Below are 27,112 nucleotides of genomic sequence, written 5' to 3' on the forward strand. Positions count from 1 at the left end.
ACAATATAAGTAAAGGCAGATTGCTTAGTGAAAAAAAATAAAGGCTTTATAATCTGAGAGAAACCTAGCTTTCAACCCCATTACTATTCCCAGTTAATGTAAGCTTGCGTAAGAGACTTCATCTCTTAATCTATGTCCTCTTCTGTAAATGGGATCAACACTTACCTTGCAAGCTATAGCAGGAAATTGATAATGTAATATAAGAAAGTGTGTAGTATAAAGCCTCTTACAGTATTCAGTTTTCAGTTAAAAGTAATCATTATTCTAGTTACTATGAAAGACAACTAAGCAGTCTATGCCATATAACAACAAAAAAAAGAAATAAATTATCTAACAAACCTTCGCTAGGATTTTGATTTCTTAGAGGTACTAATGTCCTTTGGCATTTCCTTTGTATCTCATCAAAATACTGATTAGACTCCCCAGAGGTCCAGAGAGTTTACCTTATTTTAAAGTTCCTTAATGGGTATTTCTGCCTCTGGCTTAGAAACAGAATCTCATTATCATTTCCTTTTACTCCATGTAGCTCTGACTTTGGAACTGCCCTCAGTGGCCACCTCCAAGTCTGACTCAGAGTCAGAGTAGAGGCTACAGAGTGAATTAACTGTTGGTTATAAAGCCACAAGTCCAGTCTAACAGGTAGAATTTTCCAAGGTCTCAAATTTAGTCTGGACATTCCATAGCCCTCTTCAAGAAAACTTCAGGAAAACATCCAAGGCAAATTTCTTGCCCACTCCACCTAGCCAGATCCAGTACTCCAGATTTAATGCCTTTGAAAGAGGCCTAAAGTAAGGTCTCTCTTCCATATATCACTGATAACCCACCCGCCCCCACAAGCCTTCAGTTTCTCTTAAATTCTGTATTAGTATAAATGCTAATGCTAAAAGCCAAATTTAGGAACAAGAGAACAATTAACAAAGATAAAAATTATTCTCGGGGGGCGGTGGGGCACGGTGGCTGATGCCCGTCATCCCAGCACTTTGGGAGTCAAAGACAGGCGGATCAGTTGAGGCCAGAAGTTCAATACCAGTCTGGCTAACATGGCAAAACTCTGTCTCTACCAAAACTACAAAAATTAGCCAGGCACGGTGTTGCAAACCTGTGATCTCAGCTACTCGAGAGGCTGAGGCATGAGGATCAACTGAATCCTGAAGGCAGAGATGGCAGTAAGCCAAGCCTGCACCACTGCACTCCAGTCAGGGTGTCAGAGCCAGATTCTGCCCCAAAATGAATAGTAAAAATTACTCTGATTATTTTTTTCTATTTATATTTTAGACCAATAACATAATTATTTGTTCATCCATCTGGTTTTGTACTGAATACATAAGCCAGTTGATAAAGGTAAATTTTTAAAAAAATTGGGTTTGCATTTAAAAATTGTATCTTACAACACGAATCCCTAAGTTTGTGCAGCAACACTCCTAATCACAATACCACAACATACTCAAAGATTTCAATGGATATTTAACCCATGGACTCATCTATTAATGGCAGACAAACCCATTAATTTGTCATCGCTTTTCCCCACTGCCTGTTTAATCCTCAAGTTGATCAACCTAAGCATTTTTGCTGGTGTTAAACAATAAAGAATTTTCAGGCCAGGCACAGTGGTTCACATATTATCCCAACACTTCTGAAGGCTGTGGCAGGAGATCACTCGAGTCCAGGAATTGGAGCTTACAGTGAGCTATGATCATGTCACTGCCTTCCAGCATGGGCAAAAGAGCAAAACCCTGTCCCTTTAAAAAAAAAAAAAAGAATTTTCAGATAGTGTTAATTTACAATGGATCAAGTTAGTAGATCAACAGGCAAGAGTCCTTTAACCCTACTTATGATTATGGAAAAATAAAATGAATTCTGTTGATTACAACTCAAGAGGAAAATATTTTCCTACCTTCACTTTTTTATCCACTGAGCAGGTTGCTATAAATCTGTCATCTGTAGAGAATGCACAACAAAGCACTTCATCTTCATGAGCCTTGATTTCTAGAAGTTTCTCTCCTGTTTCAGCTTTGAACACCTGCACAAGTAACAATAAAATCTTTTCATAATAAACCACTTAACTATAGGTCATCATTCAATAAAAATCTTTAAGAGAGTTTAATCATTATTTTGCAAAACATAAATAAACCTTGGCAAAGCTACTCCCAACATCAGAATTTCTGTCAGAATGTGTATGCCTTAACGTAAACAGAGAACTATCCACTGTTAAATGTTTGTAAATATCAAGAAAATGTTATGAGATCTTTGGGGAGTTGTTCTGGCTGGAAACCTCTGTGGCCAGTGGCACCTTTGCCCAAGTTTTGCTTCGGCCCACTGGTCTTGTTTCACCCACTTGGCCTGACAGGCTGCATTCAGCACACGCTACCAGCCTGGTTCCCAAGCCTGCCAAGGGCTTGTCAGGTGAGGGCTGTGTGAGTGAGTGTGGGGTCCAGCCACCGCACACACTCAGACGTGGTGACTGCTGCAGCAAGGCAGCCAGCTCTAGGTGCCAGCACAGGCGCTGGCTCTCTGTGGGGCTGCAGCTGGACTAGGCACACCACAAGCAGCTTACATGGATGGCATCAGGGAACACAGTGGTGTCCGGAAGCTTGGAGATGCCAGGAACCGCAGGGCCGCAAAGAGGGAGTCACAGCCCTAGCCCAAGGAGCTCCCAAGTCTGGGCTCCCCAAAGGGCTGCAATTCGCCTTCACTTCTCTTCACTCGCAATGTGGCAAGCAAGGGGCATGTCTCAGCCCTGTTTGTGTTACAGCTCTTTCAGCCTCACCATTCTGTGGGTCCCAAGTTCTTGTCCCACAACCAGGAAGAATGTGGTATGCAGACAGGTGGAGGGTAAGCACAACAAAGAAGAGCTTTATTGAGCAATAGAACAGCTCAATAAAGCTGCAGGGGGCAGCTTTCCACAGTTCAGGAAACCTGCAGGGGGGCAGCTCCTTTCCACAGCCTCCTTTCCACAGCCAGGGTGTCCCAACAAGTATTCAGCTCCTAGCAGAAAGGGTAGTTCCTCTCTGCTAGGCAAGTCCTCCTGACAAATGTTCAGGTATCAGCAAAGAGGGTAGCTTCCCTCTGCAGTTGGTCCTCCCGTCATCTGTACCACTCTCAGCAAAGAGGGGGCACTAGAGTGGGTTGCTCCTCTATGCAGCTGGTCGTCCCAGTGTCTGCTCAGCTCTGGTTGAGCCCGGGGCTTTTAAAGGCTTCAGAGGGGAGACAGTACATGCCAACTGGTCCATGGGCAGCCATGGGCAAGCCAAGAAAAGGTACTACAAGTTTCCACTCCAGTCCACACTGGCAGCTCAGTGTGGGCTGGAGTGGAAACTTGTAGTACCTTTCTGGACTGAAGGTAGGGCTCACACTTTCTGGCCTGAAAGTGGGGCTGTCCCTGGGGATCCACCCTCTTCCACCCAGGAACCTGTCTGCCTCCTGCTGCCATTCATGGCACCCAGGAGGTAGATGCCAAGGGGCACCTGCAGGCTAGCACCAAGCTGCCCTCAGCAACACCTCAGCTTCCCTCCTATGCTCGTTAGTGCCCGAAGTCCAGAGGGGGGCTGAAGCAGCAGGGGGCTGGCATGTCAGCACTGCCCTAAGCATGTGCACACCTGGCTGGGCTGCAATAGCACCCACGCTCAGCCCCAACTTTGCTCTGAGATCAGAGTGGGTGCCAACAGCAGGGAGAAGTCAGGCAGCAGGAGCAGGCACTTCCAAGCCTGCAAAGGTAGGTAGTCCTTCCAGGACCCCCAAGAGTGCAGGGATTCCTGGGTCTGCAGCCACAGCTTGGGTAGCTATGGCTGCGCTGGAGGAAGGGCTCCTGCCTGCTCTGTGGAGCTAGAGGCCCAGGCCTGCAGCTGTGATTTGGCGGCTGCAGCTACACCCAGGAAAGCAGGGCTCCAGACTGCTCTGTGGAGCAGGATTCCCAGGTCCACAGATGTGGCTTGGGTGGCTGCAGCAGCACCCAGGAGCTCCTGCCCCAACTCAGAAGGGGTGGAGCTCCTGCTTGTCCCAGCTCCCAGCTGTGCATCTCTGCTGCAGCCAGAGCGATGGCAGCAGCCACTCCAGTCCATCGCTGCCATCAAAAAGAAGTATCAGAAATAGCTTCAGTTCCTGAGACTATTTTGGCAAATTCTTAACAATCAAATAAAAAACATTTCATTTAATATGCGTTCTTTCTGGAGCTCAAACGTCAAAATTAATAAAATTAGTAATAAAGTACATATAGAAATAAGATAGGGAGTCATAATCTTGCAAAGACTAAAAGTATCCTAAATACAAAAGTTTTAACTCATTTCATGTTCTCTTCAAAATCAAAAGGTAGACCACAAATGTAAAGAAAACTCATTCATGTTTTCTGAAAACAAAAAGAATCTTAAAAGAAATTATTTAAAACAATTTAGGAATTAGTCTAGTCCAGTTCCTATTTACAAGAAAGAAATCTATGTGTAAGACTCATAAAATAGGTATTTTCTTAATCACTGTTTTTTTAGTCACGGCCCTACTACCTGTGCTATGAAGCCCTATGTCTTCTAACAATTATTTCCTCACTACCCTTAGCTAACAAATGGATGGCTGGGAACTGACTGGCAGAGTAAAGGGCACTTCCTTGCCACCTGTAAGTTGAGAATTAGGAAAACATGTAATTGTATCTTTTAAATCTCTAGAGAAACCTTTACCAAAATGTTCGAGAGAGTTGGATTTCTCTGTTATTTCTAAGTTGCAATTTTCTTCAATTTTAGGATTTAAGCATATCCTAATCTGCACAGAACTGGATACATGCCTCTTTCAATTTTTCTCAAGAGATATGTTTTACCTGTAAGGTTTTATCAGCTCCACAAGAAGCTATTCTCTGACCATCCTCAGAAAAGCAAGCATGGTAAACAGCATCTGTGTGGGGGCGGACAACTAAGCGGGAAAGATTCATGATGGTTTTTTTGTTTCTAAATACAGGGAAAAAATGAAGAGAAATTCAATAAATGAGAGTAAAAGTAACTATTTTCCTTCAGTAATAAAATAAACAGTCTTAAAACATGGTTATGTTCCCCAAAATACAAAATTCTTAAAATCAAATTACTAACATGCAACTGACAGCATAGATCATCTAAAGAAAAAAAATAAAAGTAGCATTGCAAGAGAAACGTTACCCTTTATCAAGCAACCTGTCATATGTCACAAATGTCACTGAGTTGGAAGAAATCTAATTAATAAAATTATTCAAATCTAGTTAATCAACATATCACTTTCTATTTTCCTTTGATACATTAATAATAACACATGAGCAGATAAATCATTATGTAAGGATACCTTCAAAAAATCTCCATCTCTTTTTTAAGATAAAAATCATAGCAAAATGCTCCTTTTCTAACTGAAGTATGATACTAAGCCATCATTATAATGATGTACTTTGAAACTGCTCTTCTCAGCCAGGCATGGTGGCTCACACCTGGAATCATAACACTTTGGGAAGGTGAGGTGGGTGGATCACCTGAGATTAGGAGTTCAAGACCAGCCTGGCCAACATGGTGAAACTCTATCTCTACTAAAAATAAAAATTAGCTGGGTGTGGTGGCACACGCCAGTAATCCCAGCTACTCGGGAGGCTGAGGCAGGAGAACCATTTGAACCTGGGAGATGGAGGTTGCAGTGAGCTGAGTTCGAGCCACTGTACTCCAACCTTGGGGACAGAGCAAGACTCCATCTCAAAAACAAACAAACAAATAAATAAAAAAACACTGCTTTTCTCAAACTGCAATTATTCAGACATACCAAAAAAGATAAAGCAATGTCATATTCTTTGTATCTTAATCTAATCAATACCAACTATTCCACTAGTATAGATACTATATTACTGCTCATAGTATTTAAAGTATAAAGGGGCCAGGCATGGTGGTTCACAACTGTAATCCCAAGACTTTGGGAGGACAAGGCAGGCAGATCATTTAAGGCCAGGAGTTCGAGATGAGCCTGGCCAACATGGTGAAACCCCATCTCTACTACAAATGCAAAAATTAGCAGGCGTGGTGGCACACACCTATAATCCTAGCTACTTGGGAGGCTGAGGCATGAGAATTGCTTGAACCCAGGAGGTGGAGGTTGCAGTGAGCCAAGATCATACCACTGCACTCCAGCCTGGGTGACTCACTGAGACTCTGTCTCAAAATAAATAAATAAACAATAAAGTGTAAAGGAATGTCACATGTACTTAAAACAGGAAAAACAATTAATGCAGTATCAGAACTTCATATACATTACACCCCAGTTACTTTGAGTACAAGCAAATATGTCAAATAGTATTGTGCTTATTTTGAAAGTCAAGGGTTGGCAGTTAGACAAATCTAAAGGGCAACCTCATTTCTACTACTTATTAGGTGTGTAAATGAGCAAATTACTTAACCTAACAAGTTTTTATTTCTTCATATGTCAAATGGAAGTAATAATATCTATTCTAAACAGCCCCCAACACATAAAGGTGTCACTATTATTCTTCAAAAAATTTACACACACACAAGACAGATCAAGTGATAAAAGTGAACACAAAGGTAAATCAGATTTAGATTCTGCCTACAAAGTATTACACTTTAGTAAAAGTGATAAAACAAACAAGTACATTTGTTCCTCAGTATTGATGAGGGATTGGTTCCAGGATCCAATACAGATACCAAAATCTACAGATGCTCAAGTCTCTTATATAAAATGGTATAAGATTTGCATTTAACCCACTACATCCTCCTGTATACCTTAAATCATCTCTAGATTACTCATAATACCTAGTACAATGTGAATGCTATGTAAACAGTTGTTATACCATTGTGTTTAGGAAATAAGAAAAAAGTCTGTACATGTTCAATACAAACATAACCATATACTTTTTTGTTCTAATATTTTCAATCCATGGTTGGTTGAATCCATGGATGCAGAACCCATGGATAAAGGGCCGACTGTATAAGAACTAGAGTGATGACAACTAGAAGAACAGATAAGTTCTAGCAACCTTAAGAGGATTAGATTTTAAAATGTTCTTTATGTCTGCTTGATCTATCTACTCAATTCCTCAAAGCTCAGAAAGTAACCTTCATAATAATAGACATATAGTAGATGGCCCAAAAGTACTAGATAAATAACAAATGAATGAGTGAACAAATAATTTCACAGAAAACAAAAACTCAATTTAAATTTAGGCTTACACGAACCTAAACCTTTCTATAGTAAACACCAAAAAAGTTTCTAGTACTGAAATAAAGCATTCTTTGAATATGGCCTGGTCAAATACAGCTTAAAAATAACCTATAAATAGCTAACCATTCTATGAGAGAACATCACAAGGAGAAATGCAGTTGATGCAACAGGAGAAAAAGAAGAAAAAGTAAAAACTCAACAATTCATAAGAGGATAAGAACTAAGCCTATACCCTTTGATCAGATTGAATATTAAGATTCGATTTCAGCCACTAACTAAAACATGAATTCATTCAATCTTCCACAAACTTCTACTGACTACCAACTATATGAACCAGAAAAAATGCTAAATGCTATTCTTAATAACGACTAATACTTATTGAGCACTTTCTATGAACTGGGTACATTCTAAGTACTATATGTATATGTTTATATACATACATACACTCATTTATTCCTCATGATAATGCTATAAAATACTACCATTAGGCAAAAGAAGTTAAGTAACTTTCCGCTTATAATACACGACTAATAAATAGCAGAGCTGGGATTCAAGCTCAGGCAGTCTAGAGCCAGGGCATGTTATTTTAACCTCCAAACTATTCTATACTTCAGAACACATGGACTGATATGAGAGAAAACCAAGTAAACAGATAATCATATAAAGTGTGACAAATGCTATTATATGGGTCATACAGTACACTTAAATACAGACAGATCTAATCTAGCTTCAGTAAGTTAGGGGGCTGCTTCTCAGAGAGAGACAGAAAGAGGGAGAGAGAGAGACCTCCACTTCACAAGACAGTGTTAAAGAATGGTCAGCTCTGGAAAGTGGGAAGGTAGGACAGAAACGTCTAGTTTTTGACTTTCGGTCTTACATCCTATTAATACTGCTTTTTGTCTTGATCAGGAACACATATTATTTAAAATAAAACCGGTTGGGTATGGTGGCTCACTCCTGTAATCCAAGCACTTTGGGAGGCAAAAGAAGGAGGATCGATTGCATCCAGGAATTTGAGATCAGCCTGGACAACATAGTGAGACCTTATCTCACCAAAAAAAAAAAAAATTAGCCAGGCATGGTAGCGTGTGCCTGTAGCCTCAGCTACTCAAGAGGTTGAAGCAGGAGGAATGCTTGAGCCCAAGAGGTCAAGGCTACAGGGAACAGTGATTACACCACCACACTCAGCCTCAGTAACAAAGTGAGAGCCTGTCTCAAAAATAAATAAATAAATAAATAAATAAATAAATCCAACAAAAATTAAATTTATATCTTAACTAAACAAGGTTTTTTTAAATTCTCTCAGATACCACCTCCTTCGTGGAACCCTCCCTTGAATTCCTCATTTTTCCAAGTCAACTACTTACTCGTTCTATCTCTACTTATACGCAGTTCTGTTGTTACACTCATCACATTATATTGTAATTATTTGCTTAAACTCCTTTCTTCACTACTAGATTTTGAACTCCTTGGGGGAAGATTTCACATCTAGTAACAGTGCTTAACACAGTACAGAAATTCAGATGCCAGTGCTTAGCACATTAGAGAAACTCAAATGCTTCTTGAACTACACTGAATCAAGAACATCACCTACAGCAGTCTGACTTATTTGGAAAGAGGGCCTAATGCCATAAAGATCACAGACACCAACCTCGACTTTGGTTTAGATATAAATTATACATACAAAAAGAGAACCATTCATATTTATTATTTCAAGCTATAAGGGAAACATGGCATATGGAAAGAGTATGCAAAATAAAGCCAGACAGACCCAAGGTGAGTTTTTTTTTCTTTTTGAGACGGAGTCACACTCTGTTGCCCAGGCTGGAGTGCAGTGGCGCAATCTCGGCTCAGTGCAGCCTCTGCCTCCCAGGTTCAAACAATTCCCCTGCCTTACCCTCCCGAGTAGCTGGGATTATAGGCATGCGCCACCATGTCCAGCTAATTTTTGTATTTTTAGTAAAGATGGGGTTTCACCACGTGGGCCACGCTGGTCTTGAACTCCTGACCTAAGGTGATCCACTTACCTCGGCCTCCCAAAGTGCTGGGATTCAGGTGTGAGCCACCAAGCCTGGCCACAAGACCCAAGGTTTAAATCCCATTCAGCAAGTCACATGAACTAAGCCAAGTCCAAATCTCTCTGTGTCCCAATTTTCTCATTTGTAAAATAGGGCAATTAACATTTACCTTATAAAGTTGTTTCGAAGATTAAAGAGAGTAACGCCATTATGTACCATATAACAGGCAATAAAAAGATGGTATTAATAGTTATCCTTTCCTTTTTATAAGCTGACAAGATTAAGATAAGAGCAAAAGAGCCTCCTTTAAGAGACAGAATAAGCAGCGTTCAGTGGTCACTTAATAAGGACTATATGTACAAAGTGCAAATTACTTTACAGCCATTATCTTATTTAAATCTTCACAGAAGTCCAGGTTTGGTCGCTCACGCCTGTCATCCCAGCACTTTGGGAGATCATGCAGATCACTTGAGGTCAGGAGTTTGAGACCATCCCGGCCAACATGACTAAACCCCATCTCTACTAAAAATATAAAAACTAGACAGGTGTGGTGCTGGGCACCTATAATCCCAGTTACTTGGGAGGCTGAAGCAGGAAAATTGCTTGAATCCAGGAGGAAGAGGTTATAGTGAGCCAAGATCACACCTATGCACTCCAGCCTGGGCAACAGAGTGAGACTCTGCCTCAAAAATAAATAAATGGGCCAGGCACGGTGGCTCACGACTGTAATCCCAGCACTTTGGGAAGCTGAGGCAGGCAGATCACGAGGTCAGGAGATCGAGACCATCCTGGCTAACACGATGAAACCCCGTCTCTATTTTTGAAATAAATGAATGAATGAATGAATGAATCTTCACAGAAATAGCACTTATTTCAAAAGATTGTTATCTCCATTTTACATATGAGAGAATAACCTGTAACTTGTTCAAAGTCACAAAATTATTAGGTTTTAGAACTGAGGCTCAAACCCAGGTCTGTGGCTCCAAAGTCCATGCTCCTCACCACTAAAATTACTGTAAGTCAAGCACTTGGTACTGATACTTAGGATTACTTGTCAAAATGCCTTATAGGCATCTATTTATATGGATTCTTTGAAAATACAATCGTTTTCTCCTATGCTTACTTCTCTAGAACTTTTCAGTAAGTAAGAATGCTTATTAAAAGTTCCAGCCCTTTAGAAAGTAGTTAAATCTTCCTGGAGTGAACGTATTCACCACCTGAAAAATAATGACATAGTTAGCACACCATTCCCGTTGGTTTCTCTCCTAATCTACTTACATCCATTCCAGGTAAAGAGTTCCATTATCGACCTCCTGCTTGGCCTGTAGCTTAGCTTGCTGATAAACTTCTGAAGTTTCTGGCTCACAGAGACCCAGTTGTACAATATTAGGAAATGGCTGTCGTCCAAGAAGGTGTCCATTTAAAGATAAAAACTCCTGAAAATTCTCACTGACTGCACAATCCTACAAATAAACTGAAATCTCTTAGAAACACAATCAGAGCCACGATCAGACATTTTTCTGCTTCTGTGATCTTGCCACTTTAAAAGCTTAAATGAAATACTCTTTATATGAACTAAAATTGAACAGCCAACCATTAGGTAACAAATATAGTGATCCTCTTCTAACTTTTAAACATCGGGTAGAAATCTCATAATCAAACACATTTCTTAATATATTCTTTTTAAAAAAAAAAAAAAAACACTGAACATCTTACTTTCCTAGCTTTTAAACCTCAATCCTACTTACTTTCCCAGTAGGGTGGGAGGCAAATTAATTAGAATAACCAAAGATCAAAGTAGGGAAATTCTCTTCACTCCTTCTATGCTCTTCAACCCTTCTATTCTGCTCATCCCCATCATTAAATCAAGAATTAAGTGTCAAAAAAAATGAGATTCCTTTAAGCACAAATTTTTCATATTAATATATACCTTTTCATCTAGTATATGTCTGTATTCCACAAATTCATGAATCAGATGAGCAGGGCCTACAAGTTCTGTTTTTGCTTTAATCCAATCCAGGGAAAACATTAAAGCACAAAGTTCCTTTTAAAAAAAAGTAAGATCAGCAGCACTGTTAGAGATCAAAAAATTTTAGGTATAACATCATTATCCTAACACTACCAAGAGAAACCCAGTAGATATCTAGAATTTAAAGGATGCAAAGGAAGCTAGTGAAAAAGAACACATAAATAGTTCCAAAGAAACATAAAATGAGCCTCTACTTTAGCTCCAAATAAATTTCAGTTGGATTAAAAATTTAAATAGAAAATAGAAAACCTTTAAAAATATAGAGAATAAAAATAAATATTTTTGTAAGCTTGTAGTAAAGGAAATCTTTGTAAACATGACCCCAAAGCAAAATGCCAAAAAAAAAAAGAAAAAGTGCAGTTAACTACATAAAAAAGTGTATTTAACTACATAAAAATTCAAATCTTCAATACAGTAGAAAGCAATATAAATTAAACTCAAGACCAAAGAAGTTTATTTTATTTTATTTATTTATTTATTTATTTATTTATTTATTTTTTAGACAGAGTCTTGCTCTGTCACCCAGGCTGGAGTGCAGTGGTGCGATCTCAGTTCACTGCAACTTCCACCTCCCCGGTTCAAGCTATTCTCCTGCTTCAGCCTCCATAGTAGCTGGGACTACAGGAATGTGCCACCATGTCTGGCTAATTCTTTGTATTTTTTAGTAGAGATGAGCTTTCACGGTGTTAGCCAGGATGGTCTCAATCTCCTGACCTCATGATCCACCAGCCTCGGCCTCCCAAAGTGCTGGGATTATAGGCATGTAAACATATTTTGCTAGACAAAAAAAATAAACTACAACAAATTACCATGCATTATAACCAAGAAATAACATACCTGAGCATAGAAAAATTACTGAAAGTACCTATGGTTTTCCAAATGTAAACATTCTGAATAGTTACTTGGTAGTCATGACTTCAATCAAATATCATCTATGTGCTAACAATTCCCTATTTTCATCTTTCATCTATAATTCTCCCCAGAATTCCAGATTCATATACCTACCTGCCTATTCAATATTTCCAGCCAGATGTCTCAATAGGTATATCAGACTTAATATATCCAAAATGAGTTCTTAACCATCCCCATTCTCTGCAGGAAAAAATCTTGTTCTCCTACAGACCTCTATTTCAGTTCACGGCAACTCCATTCTTTCCACTGGAGTTGGAGTCATCTTTGATTCTTGGAGTCATCTTTGATTCTTCTCTTTATCTTATAATGCATATAAAATCCATCAGCAAATCATGATGATTCTACCCCTCTATCTTCACTTTCTTTCCCCTTCAATGCTCTGTCCTTCTTTTGAGCACTTCACTACTCACTAAAATATGATAAATTTGTTTAATGTGTGCCTCCTCCCAGAACATAAACTCAATGAGAGCAGAGACTTTGTGCCTGTACTTTATCCTCTTAAAGGAGAGCAACAGACGTAACAGGCACTCAATAAATATTTAATGAATCAATGAATATACCTTTCCACTACCCATTTCCTCTCAAAGCTTATAAAACAAATCCATACTGCCCAAAAAGGAAAGCTGCTAGTATGAAGAGGGTTAATTCTGAGGTGGTTCATTTACTAGTTACTAAGGTACCTTTACTAATCACTATAGGTAAAAACAAAAATAATTATATAGGCTATAATCCTATTTTTACTAATAAAGAAAATTATACTAATAGGATAAAACATGTTTATGAACAGGACAGCAAAGCAAAATACCAAACGACGACGACAACCAAAGTGGCAAATTTAACTACATAAAAATTCAAATCTTCAGCTGGCCACGGTGGCTCATGCCTATAATCCTAACACTTTGGGAGGCTGAGGTGAGTGGATCACTTGAGCTCAGGTCAAACTCAGGAGTTCAAGACCAGCCTGGGCAACATGGTGAAACCCCATCTCCACCAAAAATACAAAAATATTAGCCAGGCATGGTGGCGTGTGCCTGGTAGTCCCAGCTACATGGGGGACTGAGGTGGGAAGATCGCTTGAGCCCAGGAGGTTGAGGTTGTAGTGAGCTGAGATTTATGCCACTGCACTCCAGCCTGAGTGACAAAGTGAGACCCTGTCTCAAAAAAAAAAAAAATTCAAATCTTCAATACAATGGAAAGCAATATAAACAAAATTCAAGACAAAAAATAAACCAGAAAACAGCACTTATTTGCAATATTTATGGAAAAAAGTAAAGTCAGATAAAAGAATTTTTAAATGGGTCATCTTACCTTGTGCATCTTGGCACTGGCCATGTGGTAGGCCAAAAAGTTGTACCAATACATACAGTCTTCCTGATCTGGTAAAAGACTTGGCAGCTGGTAATATCTCTGAAACTGAGTCATTATCTTCTTATGTAGATCCTGCAACCCAAATGAAACATTTCAGAAGCCAGAAATAATCTTATAACCTAAGCATCACAGTAACTTCAGCTTTCAAAGCTATTAAGAATGTACAAAGGGCAGGCTCAGTGGCTCACGCCTGAGGATCACTTGAGGTCAGGACTTCAAGACCAGCCTGGGAAACATAGGGAGATACCCCTATGTTTTATTTTTGACAAAAAAAAAAAAAAAAAAATCAGTCAGGTATGGTGGCATGTGCCTACGGACCCAGCTACTTGGGAAGTAGCTACTCGGGAAGTAGCTACTCAGGACCATTTGGGCCCAGGAGTGCATGTCAGCCTGGGCAACAGAGTAAGACCCTGTCTCAAAAAAAAAAAAAAAAAGAATATACAGAGAATCTCCCCATAAGATAATGACTTTACAGTGGAGAAACCTGGCAGATACCACTTTAACCAAATTATCAACATTAACATCACTCATAATAAAACATATCAACACCAAGAGGCTGAGCACAGTGGCTCATACCTATAATCCCAGCACTTTGGGAGGCCAAGGCAGGTGGATCACTTGAGCCCAGGAGTTCACGACCAGCCTGGATAACATGGCAAAACCCCACCTCTACAAAAAAATTTTTAAAAACTACCAAGTACTCTCAGGATATGATGCCATGGAGAAAGATACAACATCATTTCTGTGGTATTCTCGTCAAATATGTATAACTTCTATCCAGTCAGGAGAAAACATCAGACAAAACCAAATTTGGGTATACTGTACAAAATTACTAGCCAGTACTCTTCAAAAGTGACAAGGCCATGAAAGACAAAGACTGATTAATTTTCACAGATTTGAGGAGACTAAAAAAAATGACAAGTAGGGAAACAAGACAATCATATGCAATATGGGATCCTAAATTAGCCTGGACCACAAAAAGGACGTGTAGATTAGTGAACAGTGTTGTATTAATGCTAGTTTTCTGGCTTTAACAATTGTACTATGGTTACATAAAATGTTAACATCAGGGGAAGCTAGATGAAGGGCTTATGCATAGAAACTATCTACTATTTTGTAACTTTTCAATAAATCTAAAATTATTTCAAAGTAAAAAAATTTTTTAAAAGTGAACTAAGATACAAGTACCTGAAGCTGGCTGCGATTCTTCTCTGTAAGAAAATCTACTTGAAGATCATGTAAATAATAACGAAACGACTTTCCATTCCGATCACAGAATAAAAGAGACTTATTTACAAACTCCTGCAGGATGTCTTCAACTTCTTCAGTTTCCATGTCCCAGAGAATACATAACACCTAGGAATCATTGTAAGTATTTAATATGCCACAAAAGTACAATGACCAGGACTACAGACAGATGTTAACACACACACAAAAAAACTGCATCTTAAGGCCCTGAGTAAGAATGTCTCCATTTCCTAAGAAGAAATCTAACTACTCCTCAAGATAAAAAAGAGAAAGAAAAGTCAGATGCTTCTTCAGCTTCACTAGAACCACAGAAATAGGTTAACTCCTGAGTTCAACACAGGGCCCTTAATGGAGGCTAACAGCAGAGGGACTTCTATATCCAACACCCTACCACCTCAGTTCCCAGGTCTTATCCTTCTAAGGTCCTCTGTAACAACATGCTCGGTACTATATCAAAGCTTACATGCAATAAATACCTGATGATGAGGATCATTGATCCCATTACCTTTGTAGGCACCTTAACATCCTTCGGAAGGATGGAAAGATCTGTGTAATAATTTTTGACGTCTTCTCTGAGCATTTCAACACTTATAGACATGGCTTCATCTAGAGCCTCATAATCATAAGATGAAGATTTCCTTATTCTCTTAAACTGTTTATTCTGAAGTTGTCTGAGGTAGTACTCCCAGCGATTGGGAAAATCACGTAGAAGTGCACCAATTAAAGATACTACAAGGGGAGAGCCTAAAAAAAAAAATGAAATCATTGTGCTAATACCATCCTATTTTGTCACTACTAAGAATCAACTTATTCTTAAGGAACAATTTCTGCTGCATGCTATCAAAAGCCTCAAGTATTTATCACTCTTGCCTTCACTTCTAGATATTTATTCCAAAAAAATATTAGAAATAAGAAAGATTTCACTTAATAAATTCCTGATTATCTTTATTAAGTCAAAATAACATAGGTCAAATCTGGCTAAGATGTCATTACCAAAAAAAAAAGTCAGCCTGGGCAACATAATGAGAGCTTGTCTCTACTAAAAATAAAAATAAAAATAATCGGCTAGATGTGGTGGCAGGTGCCTATAGTGCCAGCTAGTCAGGAGGCTGAGATGGGAGGATTGCTTGAGCCCAGGAGGTTGAGGCTGCAGTGAACCATGATGGCACCACTGCACTCCAGCCTGGGCAACAGTGTGAGACCCTGTCTTAAAGAAAAAAAAAAGCATGATTTCATTTAAGCATATTCATCCCAGTATTATTTAGAATAGTGAAAAAATCTTAAACAATGTAAACAATGACAATAACAGAGAATTGGTTGAATACATTAAGACATTAAGATACATCAATACTATGCCACTGGTAAAAATTTTTTCAAAAAAATATTTAACAACATGAGAAAATGCTCAAATACATAAAAAGGGGAAGATCCAGCTGGGTGTGTCAACATGCACCTGTAGTCCCAGGATTTTGGGAGGCTGAGGTGGGAGGACTGCTTGAGAGCAGAAGTTTAAGACCAGCCTGGGCAACATGGTGAGACCCCGTCCCTACAAAAAAATTTTAAAATGAGCCAGATATGGTAGCTGGCATCTGCAGTCCCAGCTATTCAGAAGGCTGGGGCAGGAGGACTACTTAAGCCCAGACATTCAAGACTGCAGTGAGCTGTGGTCACTGCACTCCAGGCTGGGTGACAGAGCAAGACCCCAACTCTTTAAAAAAAAAAAGACGGCAAGATCCAAAACTATGTATATGTAATCTCAATTTTTTAAATCTTTGTTCTAAAAGTCTAGTAGCAATATCTCACGATGCTAATAATTATCAGATTATAGATAATTTCTATTTTTTCTTCATAGTTTCACATTTTCAAAATGGACATGCATCGCCCTTTGTAATAACTACAAAACAATATTTCTAAGTGTAATATTTCTTTAAAAATAAATAAAACTGACCAGGCGTGGTGACTCAAGCCTGTAATCCCAGCACTTCGGGAGGCAGAAGTGGATGGATCACGAGGTCAGGAGTTTAAGACCAGCCTGGCCAAGATGGTGAAACCCCATCTCTACTAAAACTACAAAAATTAGCTGGGTGTAGTGGCAGGCACCTGTAATCCCAGCTACTCAGGAGGCTGAGGCAGAAGAATCACTTGAATCCAGGCGGCAGAGGTTGCAGTGGGCCAAGATTACGCCGCTGCACTCCAGTCTGGAAGGCAAGAGTGAGACTCCATCTCAAAAGTAAAAATAAATAAATAAATTAATTAATTAAATAAACAAAACTGTGTATCTATTTGATGTCAGAATGAAAAATAAGGTGGCTGAGCATGGTAGTTCATGCCTGTAATCCTGGCACTTTGGGAGGCCAAGGTGGGTGATCACCTGAGGTCAGAAGTTCAAGATCAGCCTGACCAACATGGCAAAATCCTGTCTCTACTGAAAATACAAAAACTAGCTAGGCATGGTGCATGCCTGTAGTCCTAGCTACTCCGGAGGCTGATGCAGAAGAACTGCTTGAATTCGGGAGGCAGAAGTTGCAGTGAGCCGAGATTGTGCCACTGCACTCTAGCCTGGGTGACAGATTGAGACTCCATCTCAAAAATAAATAAATAAATAGATAGATAATTTCTAAGCATAACAAAAAGGAAAGAAATCATTTTAAGAGTTAATAGATTTGACTATATAAAATTTTAAGCTTCTATATGTCAAAAAATACAACAAATAAAAGGTACACAAAAAACCGGGAAAGAGGCTGAGCATGGTGACTCAATGCCTGTAGTTCCAGGACTTTGGGAGGCTGAGGCAGGAGGATCATTTGAGGCAAGGACTTCAAGACCAGCCTGGGCAACATAGCAAGATCCTATACAGAAATTTTAAATTAAAAAATTGTTTTAACTGGGAAATAATACTTGTAAAAATATGACAAAAAGCTAATAGCTTCAATTTTTAGAGTATTTAGAAATAAGTTAAAAATACTTATGTCAAAAAAGAAAAGTGAGTCAAGGATAATTTCTTAAAGTTTACGATAATTTCTTTTTTTTCTATTTTTTTCACATCAAATGGAAAGTGAGGATAATTTCTTAAAACACATTCAATAACAAGTAAAAAGTTTAACTTCACTAACAAAAAATGCAAATTAAGACACCAGTTTTTACTTACCAAATTAGAATACTATGTTTATAAAATCTCAAGCAAAAACAAGTCTTAAATCTGACTCTCACTATATTTTTAACTCTGACAGCAGAGGTCACATCTATATCTCACTTCTCTCACTAATGTGGTCTCTAACACACTGTGGGTAGACAGTAAATATTATTTTAATGAATAAATAGATACCATAATATCATGTATCCATTTAAGGTATCAGAGAAAAACCTAAAATACTAAATCTCCCGTTAAAGTTTTTGTATGTTCATGTGCTAAATTATCATATTTATTAGCTTAATTTACAAAAGGGAAATTAATATCCCTATAACCCACTCATAAACAAAATAACCATACCTTTACATTCTTTTATAATACTATGAGCTTGTTCTGGCAAATCTGCTTTCTTCATATTAACAAAAAGGGATAAAATTTCAAGTCCTTTTTCTTTTCCTAAGCTACTCTCCACAGGGATTACATATTTAGGACCTGCAAACAAAATCACAAGACAAAGTAAGTAATTTGGTATGCCACATATTTAAATGTAATTGAATTAAATATAAAGGTACTAAAAAGTAAATGAATAATCCTTACCCATTACTGAATCTGTTACACTCTTGTCTCTGGTTGTAAGAAGAATCTGACACTGATTGTCAAAAGCTTTCAATACCCAAGGGTCCCAAATATCATCCAAGATCAACAGAGAGCTAATTAAAAAAATATACATTAATCACTAATGACGCTTACTTTAAGCTTCCTTTTAAAAAGATAATCCCACCAGTGCCTTTTAAAATCTACCAAATAAAATTTTTTTAAAACAAATAGATGGCTAGATCGAGGAAAATGGTTCTTTCTCTTTGCTATACTCTTTTCTCAATATGCTGGTTAAAATAAGAAAAAAAAAAAAATAGAGATTTCCTTCTCCTCAAATCCTTAATTGGAACATGTTAAAATTATGGATCCTACCAAAAAAAGATTCAATCATCACTTATTGAGTGCCTAAAAAAATTAAAAAAAAGTGACCATTACTACCCAAGTAATGGAATTATCCAACTCATTCTTTAAGTACCAAAACCAAACTAGCACTGAGCTCAAGTTAGCATTAGCATGAATCATACAGTAATGATTTTATGTGACCATTTTTTACCTATAAAACTAGCAATTTCATATGTTACAACCTAACAGAATATTACCTTTCATTTGGTATTCTAGTGGGGTTTTTTAAATCAATTTGTTTATTCATAATAACTAAGAACTTCTATGCCAATTCCTAAATGGGCTCTCCAAAAACTTTTCTAAACTCACTAAACCAGATGAGGGGAAAAAATAACTAAAACCTGATAGCATAATTACACACTAGCATTTTTGTCTGAATGACACACTACTGCTGTACATTACAAAAAAATACTCTAAGAACATACATAGGTTAAAAAACTGTGAAAGCATAAAATGAGACTGAGAGATTTTTTTTTTTAATGTCTGGCCTTATAAGCTAAGTCTGATATATCTGAAAGGTGGCTGCATTATTTTCCTAAACAGAAGTCACTTTTATTTTTACAAAAAAGGGAAAGTAGAACTAGGGAAAAGTTACTGAGCAATTAAAGAGGGAAGGGTTAGTGATCTCAAACCTATTTTCTCTATATAAATCAGTATCAAGAGAAGGAGAAAATGACAGCATGATCTGGAGAAATAAGGGAGAAAAAAGACCATAATAATATAATGAGTATGCATCAGAATCACCTAGTAGGCTTTTCCCAAAAATACTCTTCTCACCCTATATTCTGATGTTAATATCCTTACCAATTTGAGAATCACTGCCATACTCAGTCACTGTTACAGATGAAAGTATACTGTATCCTTGGGTGCATTAGGGCATTTTTTAAAAGTGCAGAGCCACTACTTAACTCTCACTCAATACGCTGTAACATTTCCAAGGAATGCTTTATTTATCTTTGTACTTGCAGCACTTGGCCCAGATCCAGCACAACACTCAATGTTGGTTAAATGAACAAATGAAAGAGAGGCTGTTAGATGACAGAAATCAAATTGTTGATGGAATCCAAGGTTATATTCTTAAAACAAGCAGCAACTAAATTGCTATCTCCCTTTCAGCTAACAACTGTGAAACAGTTGGTAACAGTGACTGGTGCATAATTATAATGGTAAGTATTTGCTGAATTAATTAACTGTTGACCAAATAAACAAAACAAACTCACTCCTGAAGTACATGGAAGTAGAAGAGTTACGTACATATTTCTAAAAACTAAGATAATCCAGGCCAGGTGCACTCATGCCTGTAATCTCAGCATTTTGGGAGGCCGAGGCAGGTGGATCATGAGGTCAGGAGATGAAGACCATCCTGACCAACATGGTGAAACCCCGTCTTTACTAAAATACAAAACAACTAGCAGGTCATAGTGGTGCACACCTGTAGTCCCAGCTATTCAGGAGGCTGAGGCAGGAGAATCACTCGAACCCGGGAGGTGAAGGTTGCAGTAAGCCAAGATCATGTCACTACACTCCAGCCTGGCAACAGAGCAAGACTCCATTTCAAAAAAAAAAAAAAAAAAAAAAAAGACAATCCAATAGAAGGGCCCCATTAAAAATTCTTTTTTTTTTTTTTTTTTAATTGAAACAGGGTCTTCCTCTGTCACCCAAGCTGGAATATACTGGCACGATCTTGGATCACTGCAGTCTCAATCTCCCAGGCTCAAGTGATCCTCCCACCTCAGCCTCCTGAGTAGCTGGGGCCACAAGTGTGTACCAACCACACCAGACTACTTTTGTATTTTTTAGAAAGATGGGGTTTCATCAGGTTGCCCATGCTGGCCTCAAACTCCTGGGCTCAAGCAAACTACCCACCATCACCTCCCAAAGTGCTGGGACTACAGGTATGAGCGACTGCGCTTGGCCCCTTCCTGACATTTATCAGTTTCCTGCATTTATTCTCTCTTGTTCTATGTTAACCCATTAGAAATAATAGATGCAAAGTAAGAAATCTGCACTTTCTAGGCAGGTAGGTAGTGCCAAAAAAAAAAAGTCTGCACTTTCTAGCAAAGACCACTCACCAACTCACCTACTTAAGACATTTCCTGAGAGTCTACAATGGTACACATGAGATGATGTGGTAGGTAGGATGCAAAGAGAAAAAGCAATTTCAGCTAAGTGGCAGCCACTTTTTTTTTCTTTTTAAATATAAGAGAGAAAAGCAGGAAAGCAATGGTCCTTTTTTTTTTTTTTTTTTTTTTTTTTTTTGAGATGGAGTTTCACTCTTGTTGCCCAGGCTAGAGTGCAATGGCATGATCTCAGCTCACTGCTACCTCTGCCTCCCGGGTTCAAGCAATTCTCCTGACTCAGCCTCCCAAGTAGCTGGGATTATAGGCATGTGCCACCACATCTGGCTAATTTTGTATTTTTAGTAGAGATGGGGCTTTACCATGTTAAGTCAGGCTGGTCTGAAACTCCTAACCTTGGGTGATCCACCCACCTTGACCTCCCAAAGTGCTGGGATTACTGGCATGAGCCACTGCGCCTGGCCACATGGTTCTTTCTTATCCTCTCTACAGGACAGCAGGGAAAAGGCATGATGTTCTGAAGAGTTCAGCAGTTACGTCTTATTGGGACTTCATACACCAACCAAATTTGACCATCTGTACCTTGGGTGTTTGCGAAGCATCAGAATGCGGAGACGGTCTTTAGCCTCTTCAATATTAAGTGGAAGCCTCTGGGAAAAACTCTCATCCTGATCCAATCGTGTGCAAAGATTCTGCAGTTTCATCAGAAGCCCAGATTTGTCTTGTTTCCCAACTGAAACCCAGTGCACTCCCCCTGGGAAACAATCTAGTGAGGAAAAGAATAATGAACTTAAGGCCTTTCAACAGGAGTCCTCCTTTAAATAGTTTTACTGTTAAGCATCAGATTTACTCCAATTTTTAACCCCATCACATCTTCAACCTCTCTTGATTTAGAGTATAAATTTACATACAAGATATTGGTAAGCTTTATATACTGAATCTAAGAGAAGATGTGAAGAAACTGAAGTAAATCTTCAGCTTATTGAGAAAATCTTACCAAGTAAAGTTTTACGATCTTTGTCCTGTCATCAATGACCACTACACAGCACAGTTTCTCAACCTTGCACTCCTGACTTTTTGGGCTAGCAATTCTTTGTTGTAAGGGACGGTCCGATCTATTATAGGATGTTTAACAGCCTCTTTGGCCTCTATTCCACTGGATGCCAGCAGGATTCCCCTTCACCAGTAATGACAAACAAAAATGTCTCCAAACATTGTCAAATGTCTCCTAGGGGCTGTGAAATCACCCCTCGTTGAGAACTACTGATGTTCTGGAACATATAACTCACTCACTATGGTTTTCTTATACAGACTTAAAATAGGAAGTTATATTCAAGTCTGGCTCTACTGCTTATTAACTAAGCAATCCTTAGCAAATCATTTAACCTCAGTCTCATTTGTTATACTGAAACAGGACTGTCTAGCCCACCTATTTCAGAGTTGCTGTGAAAAAATAATGGTATAACATATGTGAAATTGCTATGCTAAGTATGAAGGATTAAAACAGGATGTTAAGTGTTATGGATCTCAGAGCAACTTACCAATATTAAGCTTCGAACTAGTAAGCACTAGAAATAGTCATTATTATTACTGTGATCATCATTATTAATTGAGTCATAAAACATCTTGAAATATGTATTTTTATTTACATATTATCAGGAGCCAAAATCTTAAGTCTTCACAGACTTTAATCACCTCCACATAAATATACATACATAAAAAAGAGGGGTCCCTATGTGTAAAATATGGTAAACAGTAGCATTAGATCATTCCAGTAGCATTAATCATAAAGATTCATGTGATCTTAAACATACCAAAAAAAGCAAAAACAGACTCAAAGATAAATGAGTTAAATTACACCAAAGGGCAATATAATTACTGGTATTCCCAAATAATTAAATACAAATATAAATCACTATTTTAAAAACTTAATCATCCAAAAGGAACACTTGTATATATGTACAAAGATATATTTACAACAAATATTTATTGGGTACTATTCTAAGAGTTCTATGTGTGTTCATTCATTTAATCCTATAGCACACTATCAAGAAAACACTATTATCTTCATTTTGAAAATGAGGAAACTAAAGAATAGAAAGGTTGAGTAATTCGCCCAAAGTTACACAGCTAATAAAGCAGAGCTGAGATTCAAACTTAAAGCATCAATGCTCAGCTTCTACACTATTCTGCATCCACAAGAATATTCACTGCAGGCCAGGCGCGGTGGCTCACGCCTGTAATCTCAACACTTTGGGAGGCCAAAGCAGGTAGATCACAAGGTCAGGAATTCAAGACCAGCATGGCCAAGATGGTGAAAGCCCACCTCTACTAAAAATACAAAACTTAGCCAGGCGTCGTGGAGGGTGCCTGTAATCCCAACTACTCGGGAGGCTGAGGCAGAGAATTGCTTGAACCAAGGAGGTAGAAGTGGCAGTGAGCCAAGATCATGTCATTGCACTCCAGCCTGGGTGATAGAGAGAGACTTTGTCTCAAAACAAACCAAGAATATTCACTGCAGCATTGTTTGCAATATGAAAAAGCTGGAAAGAACTAACCCATTACAAGCTTCCAAAGTCTCAGGCAGGCCCAAATAAACCTTAGATATAAATGAAGTTTGGAGTACTAAATAGGACTTGACATTTTAATTACGGAAATGAGACTTCTTACGACTTGAAGTAATGTGGAGTCTTTTTGAACCTGCACAAGGTCAAGGAAAGGATCAGTTCCAGAAAAGAGGAAATAAGCAATGGTCTGGATGAAGCCTTGAAGAGCAAATACCTATTCCATTTCCCAGCAAAGAAAAAAAAAAAATTGGATTTCACTCCAGATAAGGAGAAGACTAAAGAGCCAAGAGTATGTGCTAAGGAGCAACTGAATGATTGACAATAAAATGGAGTCTCAAGTCTAGGAGAGGACTGACAGTATGAATAGAGATGATATTCTGGAATCAATGGATGAGAAGCCTTGCTAAGTCTATAGAAATAAACTTGAAGAATAAAATAGTTGGAGGTGGGTAAAGGGTAGAAGAGAATGCTTAACATCAAGATTCCAAAAGTGCTATAGTTCTATTAATAGCAAGGATCAGGGTCCAGCCTGTAATCAGGGAAGAATATGGCAAAAGGGGAGTTAAGAAATGGTCACAGGAGACGAAGAGGTTAAGGAACTAAGAGGCGAAGGTTTTGGATGACTCATCCACATAGGTATCAAAATCACTAAGAGAGGTAACAGACAAAAGGCCTAAGAAGAAGGTTATAAGCTAAGAACTCCAATCATCAATGAATGAGAGGGTGATTACATCAAATGAAAAGGTTAGAGACATGAATCTCAAAGCATTCAGCTGGAGAAGGGAGTATAAATAGTCTGGATGAGGCAACAGAGAGCAAGAACACCCACCCATTTCCTGGTGCTGACGTATGTGAGATATGAGGAAAAAAGTTGCCACATCACTTAAGAAGGTTATTGAGAAGGTAGTATCCTCAGGAAACTGCCCAGTTTCAGATAAGACAAGAAGGTGAATATTCTAAGAAGCTGATAATACAGGAAAGAGTTTCCTGCTCACAGGGGAGGAGGTCTACGGTTACAGCAGAAAGACATAAAAATGAGACAATACCTGGATCACAATTTGGCAACCTACTGAATAGACTGCATGAAAGTCTAAAATACAACTGGAGACAGAGAACTCTACTGTAATTGAGGCAGAGACAGGGCTATGAAGCCTGGTTTGATTATCAGTGCCAATGTCTCAGAAGAAGGTAGACAAGCCTTATTGCTTTACTTCTCAAGTTTCTTGAGGTCCCCTCAGGCCTCCTTCAGTGTTTACAGTTACGAAACAGCAAGTTCCTGAAGCTTCACTTAAACTTAAAGCTGTGTTCTGTGTGTACATATTCATAAATGCAGAGAATAAAGTTTGGAAAAATTTACTCCAAATTGTTAACCAAGATTATCTCTAGGATAAGATTTAGAATTTAGAGCCAGGTATGGTGGCTCCCAGCACTTTAGAAGGCCAAGGCAGATACATTGCTTGAGCCAAGGAGTTCGAGACCAGCCTGGGCAACACGGTGAAACCACGTCTCTAAAAAAATATAAAAAATAAGCCAGGCATGGTAGTGTACGCTTGTGGCCCAGCAACTCAGGAGGCTGAGGTGGGAGGATCACCTGAGCCTGGGAAGTTGAGACTGCAGTGAGCCGGGATCATGCCACTGCACTCCAGCCTGGGTGACAAAGTGAGACTCTGTCTCAAACAAAATAAAAAAAGATCAAGAGTTTAGGAGAAAGCAAAAAGGAGGAAGTAAGGAGAACTTTTACTTCTTTTTAAATGAATACTACTTTTTTCTCCCCTCAAAAATACTACTTTTAAGACATTTAAACAAACAAAAACAGATGTAAACTACTTGTTGCCTTAAGTTTCCTTTTTTTAAAAATTTGTGCTGTCTACTTAAAGCTTGTAAAAATTGGCAGGGTGCAGTGGCTCATGCCTGTAATCCTAGCACTTCGGGGGGCTGAGGCGGGTGGCTCACTTGGGTCAGGTGCTCGAGACCAACCTGGCCAACATGGTGAAACCCTGTCTCTACTAAAAATACAAAAATCAGCCGGGTGTCATGGCACACGCCTGTAATCCCAGCTACTTGGGAGGCTGAGGCAAGGGGATTGTTTAAACCCCGGAGGTGAAGGTTGCAGTGAGCCGGGATCATTTCACCCCAGGCTAGGCATCAGAGTGAGACCCTGTCTCAAAATAAAATAAAATTTGTAAAAATCATCCCAGGATTAAAGGTAAAGAAAGCATCCTGATGTCACTACCTAGTAAATTATTTCACATTTTAATTTATGTACCTATTACCTAGGGTCAAAGGCCTTTTTTCCCTTAATTTAAAACTAAAAATTTAGGGCATTTAAACACATGTAAGAAAAGAGAAAACACTACCAGTTTAAAAAACACAAATAGACCAAATGACCATCTGATCTGCAAATCTCTAACCATCACAATATAACATTCAGTTCAATACTGAACCATAAACTCCACATTTCAGAAAGAATCGAAAAATCTTGACTATGGGCACAAGAGGGAGCAATTTAGCCTCACATGAGGTTGTATTTACAATTCGTTCAGAGAAACTAATTCCGAGAAAAACTGCCTTTATTAAGGAAAAACTCCACATGAGGCTTATTCCGGTAGCAATTAATAATCTAATAACACAAAATAATAGTGGAAAGGACAGAAACAAATAGGTACACAGCATATGAAGAAAGCATCCATGATTAAAAACCAACATATGAATACAGTAATATAAATGTCACTGCTGTATTTAAAGGTATGTCAATTATTTACTATCTCCCTACAAATAAGAAAAAATTAAAGTGTTGAAATTTCAAAAGACAATTGGGTTACTTAAAACTGTATAGACATAAATAGTTTAAAACTTTTTTTTTGAGACGGAGTTTCACTCTTATTACCCAGGCTGGAGTGCAATGGCGCGATCTCTAAAATTTTTTTTTTTGAGACGGCATCTGACTCTGTCACCTAGGCTGAGTGCAGTGGCGCGATCTTGGCTCACTGCAACCTCTGCCTCCCAGGTTCAAGCGATTCTCATGCCTCAGCCTACCAAGTAGCTAGGATTACGTGCGTGCACCACCATGTCCAGCAAATTTTTGTATTTTGGTAGAGACAGGGTTATACTATGTTGGTCAGGCTGGTCTCGAACTCCTGACCTCAAATGATCTACCCGCCTCAGTCTCCAAAAGTACCGAGATTACAGGCATGTGCCACCACATCTAGCTAAAAGTTAAAAACTTAATATTATTTTGAGTGAAGAGACCCCTCTTTCCTGCTCTTGTCTCAAGGGAAGAGGAAGTAAAAAGACAACAGGCATGAGGTCAGTGGCAAGGTCGGTTGGAGCTGCTGACCAGGCCTGGAGGTTAAAGATTAAACATCCTGACCCTTAATCGGAGTCCTATCCATAGATCGCAGGCATAATATGGAGAAACGCCCTCCACTGTGCTCTCTCAATCTTGCTCAAACCCAAACATGGTCACATACCCCACGCCTACTTCATCGATCTTGACCCTCTCACATGTACTTTCTAGAATTGTAAGCCTTTAAAAGGGCTAGGATTTTCTTTGTCCGGGAGCTCGGTTCTTTTTTTTTTTTTTTTAACCAAAACAGTCG

At 38.7% G+C, this 27,112-nt stretch overlaps 1 protein-coding gene across 2 annotated transcripts in view; it reads right to left on the reverse strand.

Annotated features, from left to right (window-relative positions):
* Window positions 1–27,112, reverse strand: part of APAF1 (apoptotic peptidase activating factor 1) — an 88,840-nt gene that overhangs the window by 50,781 nt on the left and 10,947 nt on the right. For both annotated transcript variants that reach the window (XM_021675593.2, XM_021675591.2), the window contains exons 5-14: window positions 21,529–21,712; window positions 18,467–18,579; window positions 18,230–18,361; window positions 15,245–15,483; window positions 14,680–14,847; window positions 13,432–13,563; window positions 11,113–11,226; window positions 10,461–10,645; window positions 4,802–4,928; window positions 1,895–2,020 (exon numbers count right to left, since the gene is read on the reverse strand). In XM_021675593.2, coding sequence (XP_021531268.2) covers window positions 1,895–2,020; window positions 4,802–4,928; window positions 10,461–10,645; window positions 11,113–11,226; window positions 13,432–13,563; window positions 14,680–14,847; window positions 15,245–15,483; window positions 18,230–18,361; window positions 18,467–18,579; window positions 21,529–21,712 — 1,520 coding nt within the window. The remainder of the gene's footprint in view (window positions 1–1,894; window positions 2,021–4,801; window positions 4,929–10,460; window positions 10,646–11,112; window positions 11,227–13,431; window positions 13,564–14,679; window positions 14,848–15,244; window positions 15,484–18,229; window positions 18,362–18,466; window positions 18,580–21,528; window positions 21,713–27,112) is intronic.

Source organism: Aotus nancymaae, unplaced genomic scaffold (genome assembly GCF_030222135.1).
Source record: "Aotus nancymaae isolate 86718 unplaced genomic scaffold, 86718_ANA_hifiasm-v0.15.2.pri h1tg000016l, whole genome shotgun sequence".
Classification (NCBI taxonomy): Eukaryota; Metazoa; Chordata; class Mammalia; order Primates; family Aotidae; genus Aotus; species Aotus nancymaae.